Here is an 11,830-nt window from a genome sequence, read left to right on the forward strand (position 1 = left end):
ATTTATAATGTATATCTTTTTTTTTCCCTCATAAACCAATTCATTTCACTAACTTCATCTTTATACTTTATTTATTTATTTAGTGCATGTTTGGGCGCCATTATTTTGTTAAAAAAAGATCTTTTTGCAATGAAAAAAGATCTTTTTTTTATTTTTTAACGTGTTTGGCAAATTTCTAGTAGTAAAAGTAAAAGCACTAGTAAAATAAAAAAAAAGATATTTTTTGAGAAGCTGTAATTTACATCTTTTTTTAAAAGATCTTTTTTCCTTAAAAAAAGATGTTTTTCATGTAATAAATAAACAAAAAAATACTTTTATATTGTTATACCTAAACATAATTGATAGATAAAAAGACCTTTTTACATGAGATATCCAAACATAAAATTACTTTTACTTCTCTATAAGATCTTTTAAAAAAAGATAACTCAAAAAAAGATATTTTCTTAAAAACTCACCCAAACAAACCCTTATTTCTATTTCTATCTCCTTTCAATTATAAGACAATTCATCTTATAACAATAGAGAAACCACATTATGCTTTTCTAGCTACCAACTATGATACCATAAAAACTTGTCACTCACAAATTTAATCAAAATAAATAATTAATTGAATTGAATTGAAACAATATCAGAATTCCATACTTTGTACTTAAGTAGTGTTATACACAAGCTTGGCTGAGACACAAGAAGGAATCGAATCCTTTCCTTGTTCCTTTTCTTCTTTTTAATCCAAAAAGATGAAAAAAAAAAAAAGAAAAAACAAGCTTCTGGTAGAAAACCAAACCAAAGCATCCAAAAAGCAACCTGAGTTACCTTACTGGGTCACATTGTTACAAGAAATACAAATAATAAATATCTAGATGCCAATGATTTCAGTAATACAGTTCATTTAGATAATTAGATATAGGATTCAAACAACGTGGCCTGAATCAAAGGGACCTTGCAGGAAAATAATTAGAAAGACGAACACCGATGAGTACTTTATTATGAATGGATAGAAAATTTGATATTAAACATAATTTTAAGTGGTGAGTTGAAGAAACCTCTGAGCCATGGGATGGTTGGCTTGGGAGAGTTGGTTAGGGTTGAGAATCTCAACAATCTCACCATCAACGAGGAGGCAGACGACGTCAGCAATTCTCTGGATTTGTTTGATGCTGTGAGACACCATAATCATGGTCATGCCATTATTCTTGTTGAGCTTCAACAGTGCAGCCTCTATATTCTCCGTGGAAATAGGATCTAAAGCACTCGTTGGCTCATCAAGCAGCAAAACCTCAGGGGAATTAGCAAGAGTTCTGGCCAGCGCAACCCTCTGTGCTTGACCCACTGACAACTCCGCCGCCGACTTCTGAAGGAAGGAAGTGTCCAGGTCCGCCAGCATCAACAGCTTACATACCTCAACATCTGAAAGCTTCTTCCCGCTGAGGTTGGGGCCGTACCTCACGTTGTCGGCTACAGTGCCCTCGAAGAGGGCGGGCAGCTGGAACAGCATGCCGACTTTGCGGCGGAGGGAGAGCACGTCGAGCTGGCAGATGTCCCGGGAGTCGAGGAAGACAGAGGCGGAGGGAGGCTCCCAGAGGCGGTTGAGTGCCCTGAGGAGCGTTGACTTTCCGCTGCCACTGGGGCCTATGACTCCCACTATGACGCCCTTTGGGATTTCCAGACTGATGCCCTTCAGTATTGGGACCCCTGCATCCGACACTCTCCGAATATCGCGTACCTCCATTTTCGGGTGTCCTTCGCCATTCTCCACCTCCAAAAGCTGCTCCTTCAACTCATCTGTAATTCAAAAACACAATCATCAAATGAATGAAAAAAAATCCATCAAACGAAGTCCATCAAACTTACTTTACCTATCAGAGAAGACATACTTGCTATTTTGTGAATCGATCACATCTCCCACTTCCACCACCACGACGCTTCAAGACCTATTTCTATCCATATCAAACAAAATAACAAACCTGTACCAGAAACGGCCTGCCTTGCCCAACACCGCATGTAAATTTTTTTTCTATTTAGTGCGGGTCCACCACATATGATGTTTGAATGTTTGATTGCTATTATTCTCATTATATTTTATCTATTATTACTTTATTAGCATCACCACTACAAGTCTGCAACTGATGATCGACCCAACTAAGAAAAATGGTTTAGGGATGGTTCGGCTGACTCGGATAGAGTTACAACTTGTAAGGTTCAATCCAAACTGAATCGATCCATACACAACAGCAAAAGAGAACCAGGTAGAAGAATGGCGGTGCGAATGGCAGTGGGATGAACCAATTGTTATTAGGTGGCTACTTTCATAAAAAGTGTATTTATAAAAAGATATTTTAAATTACAAAAATATTATTTATATACTAAAATCAGTCATTAAAATTAATCACTAATATATTTGTATATAAATAAATGTGTGATTTAATTTATTTTTAATATATATTTATATTTCAACGTATATTTTATACTAGTAATTAATTTTAGTATATAAATAGCATAATTCTTTAAATTATTAGATAATTTAATATATTTAATTAAATTATCTAATTATTTAATGCAAGTAACAACTTTTTTTTTTTTTCAAAAGCAAGAAGCATCCAAAAAGCAACCCTAATTTGACCTCACTTTTATCTCATCTCACTTGTTGCAAGAAATTGCTAATAAGAAAGACCACTTTTGTCACTTAGATAAAAGAATCACATGCAATTAGGGTCCCACAACTAAAGAAAAATGTTCTGAAACTTCCCGGTTTTTTTATAGTTCTTTTCTTTTTCCAAAAAATCTCTGCTAGATATAGCTTTCCAAGAACTGTGCTAGAAACAAAACTGCAACCACTATAATTAATTGTAATAATATTCTTAAGGCCTAAAACATGTAACCCCTTCAATAGACTTTTGAATTAAAGGACTAATTTTCATCCAACAATCCAAGATTCAAGAGTCGAGAATCATTTCAATTAAAAGAACACTGATTGCTAAAGTGCTTTTATGGGATGATTTACAACAAAAAGAAAAACAAAATGGTTAAATCAAAGCATGAGACGAACAAGGATCTCAACAAAGAACCACTAAGAAGATGAAATTGGTTAGAAACTTGGAATACAAAATTCAAAAAACTGAACAGTTCATGTACCTCTGACATTGTTGTTCATCCATGGCAATAAAATTGCAGTGACAAATAGAATTATTATGGAATTCGAGCCTCTGATGAACTTCTTAACTTACTGTTATCCTTCCTAGACCATTGCCATATCTTGGAAACAGAAAAGCTCTCACCTTTTCTTGCATTGCTGATCTTTTTTCCCTCAACAACATCAACATCAGTTGAAGAAAAATTGTTCCCATTTGTTGTAGCTATTCTTCCCTTAATCAATTGTCTCATACTGCCACTGATGCTTGGACACAAAGCCACCCTCAAATCAGAATCAGCAACAACATATTGGTAAGACCCCATTGAGTAGCATCTCCTTGCATCCAAATTACCATGACTATTACTAAAACTAATACTACTATTACTACTCTCTCCTTCACATTTTTCAACACCATCTACTCCATTATTATTTGAGCTTCTGAATTTTCCAAGCCTCACAGAAAAAACCCTCTTCCCATTCCTTATGTGATTCTCAGCAGGCTTGTTAGAAGAACCAGCACCACTGACACCAAATCCTGAAACTGAAACACCATCTTCGTCCTCATAACATGGACCTTCAAAGTCAAAGGATGGGGTCTCAAATGAAAACCCTGGTGCATAAAGTGTCCCTCTACAAAGGGGACAAGTTGAATTTGAAAGCAACCAAGTATCAATGCAGTCAATGTGAAAAGCATGGTTGCAATTTGGCAGCAACCTCAACTTGTCTTGTTCCAAGAACTCACAAAGGCAAACAGCACAATCAAATGGCTCCTTCAAGCCAATTATCTCCTTGTAGAGAAACACAGGGAGTGCATCAATGAAAGCCTGATCTAAACCTGAGTCATGGAGGTGGAATAGTTGCTGCAACTGTCTCTGGTATGCATCAGATTCAGACATTTCAGGATACCTATTGGATTGAGAAATTGATGAGGAAGAAGAAGATCTTTGTCTCATGAGAAATCTAACAAGCAGGTGGAGGGTGCCCAAGATGAAGAACACAACAGATAAAATTACTATGATGAAAATAATTGCAGGGCTTATTCTACTATTCCCAGATGAAGAATCTGAGGATGAAGAAGCTGAATTAGAAGAACTATAAGAAGAAAAAGAAGAAGAAGAAGGAGAATATGGAGAAAGAATAGGAGCACCATTGCTCTGGTGGATTTGAGAGTGAAGCCTATACATTTTAGAATATGGTAATGGCATTACAGAACTGAGAATAATACAAAGTTCTAAACTAAAATTTTGAGCTTGCAATTTCAAAATTTGAACAAATTTATCATCTTTTCTTGTTTTGGGACAAAGCCCAAGTCACCAATTGTGAAAGAAAAGCAAGCTTTAGGCATACTAACAAGGAAAAGTAAAGAGGAAAGGACCAAAAACAAAGCAAAAGATAGAGAGAGAGAAAAAGAAATCAACTTGACTCTATTTTTTCTATGGGGTCCTATGACTGTGGCAACAGCATGGAACGAAACATGCTTGAGAAAATGTCAACGTTGCAGTTGACCTACCTTCGTTGAAATCTAGAAACCTCTGCAGTTACCTGGCTACTTCTCTCTCTCTTTTACAGGTTGTACTTGTAATTCTAATTCTACATGAAAAGAAAGAACCCTAATGACAACAATAATAAGTGTGAAATCTGAATTTGAGTTAGCTGCAATCCAATACCAGTAGTGGTAGACAAGTGAAAGTGAACAAAATTCCTTACAAAACCCAAGGTTTTTGGGGTCCTCTTGCTGCTACAGCCTACGGACCCTGGAGTCCAAACTGAAAGGAAGCAAAAAGGTGTGGCAAAATTGTCATTTTGTAACTCAAATCATGTGACAAGATGATGGCACTAACCTTAGACACCTGTCACACATTTTGCAGAATTTCATGGATTTGCCGCTAAACGATATTGGTCACAAAAGTAAAATAAGTGCCATATCATTTTTTTTTGGTTTGCACTGGGTATCTATCAGACCAGAAGTTTAATGACTAATTTCTCGAATACTGTAGAGATAAAGTGGGTGACTCTTCCAAACAAGTATCTATTCCCATCCTTCAGTAAGTATCATACTCGAGAGTGATAGTTAAGAGATACAAACCCTCATCTATCTGTGCCAAATTGCGTTGATAATAAGTGCCATATCATAATGAAATGAGACTGAAACGAGACTGAAGTGTGGGTGGTCTAAACTAGATAAATAAGCCCAATACTAAGTTTGTGTATCCTTAGTCCTTACCAGTTTTTGCCTGAATTTACATATCATTAGTATATTTGGTCAGTGGGTATCCCTAGCTGATTCTGCATATCTACCACCAAACAAAAAAAAGGAGCCTGGAGCTCTGACCCAAAACAAGATAGTGAAAAATTTAATCTCAAGTCATTGATTCAAGGGGCTAATTTAAGGTGAGTTTTAGCCTTAGCCTCGCCTTAACCAAGCTCACTATTAGCCTGTGCTTTCTGACACCGGTTAATGGCGATGTGGCAGGCCTTTTTGTAATGTGACTTTGACCACCTGCAAATTGTGATATGCTGCATAGACATCTTAAAAACTCGAAATTGTGAAAAAGACCGAACTCATCAATATCACTAGATAGGTTAGCAAAAAGAGCAACAACATACCTCGGATTAGCTACCATCTAATAAACAAGTGGTTGGAGGCGATCAAAAAACAAAAGTTATTCCTGTTATGTTTGTACTGTTGGACAATGGGAGACTATGACCTTCAAAAGTTATTTCATTTGGATAAAGTCTTATGTAACCAATTCAAGTGTGTTGTCTTCAACTCATTTTATTCGCTCAATTCTTATTGGATTAATTGAAAAGGCTCATCATCATAATCATTATAATATAATTCACTCAATACTTAATTTTCAAATTTAAAAGGACTTTATCATAATCATTATAATATAATTCAAGATTAAGAATGTTGATTTGGCAAGCATATTTTTCCCAAGTTTTATTTTCATTGAAAAGGACTTATTAATATAATCTACAATATAATTAGTTCTTTTAATGTTATTTTATGTTTTATTAGTTTTTTAAAGAATAAAATGAAAGAGTACTTCTTTATAGATAATTTGTTATTTATATTAGAAAAAAATACTAAAAAATTTTGTTCTAATTTAACTATTAAAAATTTTGGGTAAAATATACTTTTTTGTCTTTAATGTTTATTATTTTTTTTAAATATTCTAACGTTTAATTTCATTTAATTTTGTCACTAACATTTTTAATTCATTTATTTTTGTCTTCAATGTTTTTTATTTATGTTAAAATAATTATCCTAAAAGATTTTAATTTTATCCTAACATTTTACATAGAGTTAACGTACAAGAGTAATTTTGGCACAAATAAAAAACGTTACGGATAAAATGGAATACAACTAAACGTTAATGATATTTTTAAAAATATTGTAAATATTAAAGATAAAAAATATACTTTATCCTAAAAATTTTAAGTCACATAAGATTTGAAAGTACTATTTTAAGATATTTTATATAATTTATTTGTAAATTAATTTATTTATTGTTATGGTAACGACCAAACATTGAAAAATAGTAATATTTATAATTTTTTATATAATACTATTGAGTTTAGGAAATAATAATTTAACATATTAATGATGACAAACATATTTGGTTAGGTTAAAATTCCAAAATAGTTTAAAGTATGTTTTATTGTGTAGGCCAAGTCACTCTTTATTTGAATAATCCACTTATTAAATCTTGAGTGCAGATCAATGTTTAGTCTAATACTCAACTTAGACCAAGCACACAATTCTCCAAACAAGTCTCAAATGAAGACACCGTTGACTGCAAATTGCACAATTCAGGTAAAGCCAAAAAATAACAAAAAAAAGGTGTTTTTATTATTGTTTAATCATCAAGAGGAAAGGAGAAAAAAGCTAAATAAAAGGAGGCAAAGTTAAATCAATAGAGCTATAAATCAAATCAAAGGGTTAATCTAGTTCAAAAGAAAAATGTTGCCTTGTTATTATTTTTGTGCAAGTCAAATGGCTTATTGAAGTTATCTCCTCTATATAATCACAATTTATATAAGAAGAAAATAGAGGTTGCCTTTTCTAATTCATATCTAAGGTTTGAAAATAAAACTTGGGGCCAAAGTTTAAGATTAAGAATGTTGATTTGGCAAGCATATTGAAGATTTTATGACCTTGACATTGCTACTGCTGCTGCCATATCTTCTGTAACTCTGCGTCATTCTACTCTGATGTTATACCTTGATTTTCTACTTAAATTTTTTGGGAGAAGAAGAACTCAGTTGGTTCAATATTTAAGGAGTTGACTCTTTTCACAAGCTCAAGCTTTGAAGGCATCATCCCATATAAAAGGGAGTAATTAACCAAGGATTGAAGTAAGGGGCGATAATCCAAAATTCTGAGTTAACCTAGCACATTCACCACTCAAAGCTGAAAGTTTTAGAAGTAGTGTACCTACACTAAAAGAAGCATTCCACCAAAATGAAAAACAATATTTGAGAGTTCTAAAATCAAGTTATGCTTATAGCTTTTAGGCTATTTTATTTCTTCTCTTTTGTGTTTCTCTATTAAATATTTTGGTTCTTCAGTTTTTATCTTTTTTGGTTCATTCAATGAAAAAAGGGTATAAATGTGATGATTTAGAAAAAGCCATAGAGAAAAAAGATAAAGAGAATTAGCTTATAGAAAAGCTAAAAATTATGTCAATTTCTTTTGTAATCACTTTTTGTTTTGTTTCATGAATATGAGAGATTTTTTTTGTTAAGTTGGGTGAGCACTTAGTGTTGAGCCTTGAGAGTAGGGAGTGAACATAGCCAAATTAAGTTTGGTTAGAAGTTTAGTCTGTCCTATATAGAATTAGGAAGAATTTTTGGAAATTGGTAAATGTAATCTTTGAAAAGATAGTGAAAATTTTACTATAATTATGGTAGAGACTCGAAGAAGACCACATTGCACAACGTGGTTGAAACATAATACATGGTTGTGTACTTCTTTCTTCTCTACTCTATTTTCGTTCATTTCATTATGAGACAAAATTAAATTGACTCTTTGATGAGCGAATATTTTATACGCTTTTTGGGGGTAATTTCAAATTTTTAGTATGTTTTAGTTAGTTTTTAGTATATTTTTATTAGTTTTTAGGCAAAATTCATATTTCTGGACTTTACTATGAGTTTGTGTATTTTTCTGTGATTTCAGGTATTTTCTGGCTGAAATTGAGGGAGCTGAGCAAAAATCTGATTCATGCTGAAAAAGGACTACTGATGTTGTTAGATTCTGACCTCCCTGCACTCGGAATGGATTTTTTGGAGTTACAGGAGTCCAATTGGCGTGATATCAATCGGTTGGAAAGTAGACATCCAGGGCTTTCCAACAATATATAATAGTCCATACTTTGCGCGAAGATAAACGACGTAAACTGGCGTTCAAAGCTTGTTCCATGTTGCATTCTGGCGTTGAACGCCAGAAACAGGTTGCAAGGTGGAGTTAAACGCCAGAAACAAGTTACAACCTGACGTTTAACTCCAGAAACAGCTCAGGCACGTAAAAAACTCAAGTCTCAGCCCCAGCACACACCAAGTGGCCCCAGAAGTGGATTTCTGCACTATCTATCTTAGTTTACTCATTTTCTGTAAACCTAGGTTACTAGTTTAGTATTTAAACAACTTTTAGAGACTTATTTTGGATCTCATGACATTTTTAGATCTGAACTTTGTACTTTTTGACGGCATGAGTCTCTAAACTCCATTGTTGGGGGTGAGGAGCTCTGCAGCGTCTCGATAAATTAATGCAATTATTTCTGTTTTCTATTCAAACACGCTTGTTCCTATCTAAGATGTTCATTCGCACTACAATATGAAGAAGGTGATGATCCGTGACACTCATCACCATTCTCAACCTATGAACACGTGCCTGACAACCACCTCCGTTCTACCTTCAATTGAATGAATATCTCTTGGATTCGCTAATTAGAGTCTTCATGGTATAAGCTAGAATCCATTGGCAGCATCCTTGAGAATCCGGAAAGTCTGAGTAGGATTCAGGGATTGGATGACTGTGATGAGCTTCAAACTCGCGAGTGTTGGGCGTAGTGACAGACGCAAAAGGGTCAATGGATCCTATTCCGACATGATCGAGAACCGACAGATGATTAGCCGTGCTGTGACAGAGCAGTTGGACCATTTTCACTGAGAGGATGGAAAGTAGTCATTGACAATGGTGACGCCCTACATACAGCTTGCCATGGAAGGAGCCTTGCATGTTTGAAAGTAAGAAAGCATTATGTTGCAGGGATTCAAAAGACAAAGCATCTCCAAAACTCCAACATATTCTCCATTATTGAGTAACAATTACTTGTTTTATGCCCTTTCACTTTTTACAATTGAAACTAAGGAACCCTATTGGTTTCCTGACTAAGAATAATAAGATAACCATAGCTTGCTTCAAGCTAACAATCTCCGTGGGATTCGACCCTTACTCACGTAAGGTATTACTTGGATGATCCAGTGCACTTGTTGGTTAGTTGTGCGGAATTACATAGTGTGAGTGTAATTTTCGTGCACCAAGTTTTTGGCGCCGTTGCCGAAGATTGTTCGAGTTTGAACAACTGACGGTTTATCTTGTTACTTAGATTAGGAAAATTTTTTGTCTTTTTTTGTTTAGAGTCACTAGGATTTTATCTTCTATTATCCCTTTAAAAATCTTTCAAAAATATTATTTTTCTTTATTAGTTTTAAATTTTTCTTGGAGTCTTTTGTGTGAGTTTAGTGTCATGTTTTAAATTTGGTGTCAATTGCATGCTTTTCTTTGTCTTTCAATTTTCGAATTGCATGTTCTTTGTTCTTCCTTGATCTTCAAATTGTTCTTGTCAATTTTTCTTGTTTGATCTTTGGTTTGTCTTTTTTTTGTGTCTTTTCTTATTTTTCTTGTGCATTTTTTAAAATATTAGTTTTCAAAAATAGTTTTATTTATTAAAAATACCTCTTTAAAACACGTTACATTTATAGCTCAATTGGCTAGAGCGTTGGTTTGTGTTCTTGGTAATTGAGTATATTCTTTTTAAAATCTTTTTCAAAAATAATTTTTCTTTGATTAAATCTTGCGCCAAACTTTAAGTTTGGTGTTCTCTTGTTAATTTTTCTTTAATTTTCGAAAATTTTATTGTGGTTTTCTAAAAATTTTAAGTTTGGTGTTCTTTCTTTTGTTCTTGGTGTTCTTGTGAGTCTTCAAGGTGTTCTTGAGTCTTCTTTGTGTTTTGATCTTAAAATTTTTAAGTTTGGTGTGCCTTGGTGTTTTTCCTCCAAAATTTTCGAAATCAAGGAGCATTGGATTTAAAAATTTTAAGTCTTGTGTCTTTTGTGTGTTTTCCTCTTTCATAATAAAATTCAAAAATAAAAAATATCTTTTCTAACTATTTTTAAGCAACTATTTCGAATTTGTTTTCATAAAAATTCAGATTTCAATTTCATAATTTTTTCAAATCTTATCCTTTTAAAATTAAAAAAAAGGAAAAAAATCATATCTTTTTCAAAAAAATATCCTAACCACTCTCTCTCTCATCACTTTTTCGAAAATTTTTTAAAATATTTTTTAAATTGTATTTTTATTTTTTATTTTAGTTTTTATTTTATTTTATTTTATTATTTCGAAAATTATTTTTCTTATATAATAAAATAAATAAAATAAATCCACATCATCTCCATTTCTCCATCATGGACCTAAGTGGAAATGAACAGTCCAGAAGGACCTGGGGTCATATGCTAACCCCACTACTGCTTCATATGGGAGTAGTATCTGTATACCCTCCATCAGAGTTAGTAGTTTTGAGTTGAATCTTCAGCTCATTATCATGGTGCAGCAAAGTTGCCAGTATTCCGGTCTTCCACAGGAAGAACCTACAGAGTTTCTGACACAATTTTTACAAATTGCTGACACAGTACATGATAAGGAAGTAGATCAGGATGTCTACAGATTATTACTGTTTCCATTTGCTGTAAAAGACCAAGTTAAGAGATGGTTAAATAACCAACCTAAGGCTAGCATAAGGACATGGAAACAGCTGTCAGAAAAATTCCTGAGTCAATATTTCCCTCCAAAACGGATGACACAGCTAAGACTGAACATCCAAGGATTTAAACAAGGAGATAATGAATCCCTTTATGATGCCTGGGAGAGATACAAAGAGATTCTAAGAAAATGCCCCTCTGAAATATTTTCAAAGTGGGTGCAGTTAGACATCTTCTATTATGGGCTTATAGAGAAAGCTCAGATTTCTCTAGACCACTCAGCTGGTGTATCTATCCACATGAGAAAGACAATTGAAGAAGCTCAAGAGCTCATTAATACAGTTGCCAGAAATCAGCATCTGTACCTAAGCAGTGAATCTTCCATGAAAGAAAAAGCTAAAACAGTAACTTCTGAACTCAGTCCTACAAAACAAGTTACTGAATTCAATCAGCAATTAGATTTTCTGACAAAACAGCTAGCCGAATTCAAGGAGATATTGCAAGAAACAAGAATATAAATATGGAAGTGCAGTTGAAGCAAACAGAACAGCAGTTATCAAAACAAATAACAGAAGAGTGCCAAGCAGTTCAATTAAAAAGTGGGAAAACATTAAATACCTCACTTCAAGGCAGCAGGAAGCCAAGAAATGAACAAACTGCTATCCAAAATCCCTTTGAGGACAGTAAGAGCCCAGAGAGGAATAATTC

General features: G+C 33.8%; 2 protein-coding genes across 3 annotated transcripts; both read right to left on the reverse strand.

The window, feature by feature from the left end:
* Positions 1-791: 791 nt before the first annotated feature.
* On the reverse strand, positions 792-4,336 carry LOC112801100 (ABC transporter I family member 17). 2 transcript variants are annotated; one of them, XM_025843649.3, is made up of 2 exons: positions 1,875-4,336; positions 792-1,782 (listed from the first exon to the last, which is right to left on the reverse strand). In XM_025843649.3, exon 2 carries the CDS (start codon positions 1,727-1,729, stop codon positions 1,022-1,024), a length of 708 nt encoding a protein of 235 aa, XP_025699434.1. In that variant the 5' UTR covers positions 1,730-1,782; positions 1,875-4,336; the 3' UTR covers positions 792-1,021. The 2 variants fall into 2 exon arrangements, with proteins under 2 accessions (XP_025699434.1, XP_025699433.1); XM_025843648.3 differs by having other exon boundaries at positions 1,857-4,336.
* LOC112801101 (RING-H2 finger protein ATL46) lies at positions 2,912-4,335 on the reverse strand. Its single transcript, XM_025843650.3, has one exon. The coding sequence runs from the start codon at positions 4,333-4,335 to the stop codon at positions 3,187-3,189; it is 1,149 nt and encodes a 382-aa protein (XP_025699435.1). The 3' UTR covers positions 2,912-3,186.
* Positions 4,337-11,830: the final 7,494 nt, after the last annotated feature.

Source organism: Arachis hypogaea, chromosome 5, assembly GCF_003086295.3.
Source record: "Arachis hypogaea cultivar Tifrunner chromosome 5, arahy.Tifrunner.gnm2.J5K5, whole genome shotgun sequence".
Classification (NCBI taxonomy): domain Eukaryota; kingdom Viridiplantae; phylum Streptophyta; class Magnoliopsida; order Fabales; family Fabaceae; genus Arachis; species Arachis hypogaea.

Coding starts and splice junctions, on each gene's coding strand:
- LOC112801101 (XM_025843650.3), bottom strand. CDS start 4,335: ATGCCATTACCATATTCTAAAATGTATAGGCTTCACTCTCAAATCCAC.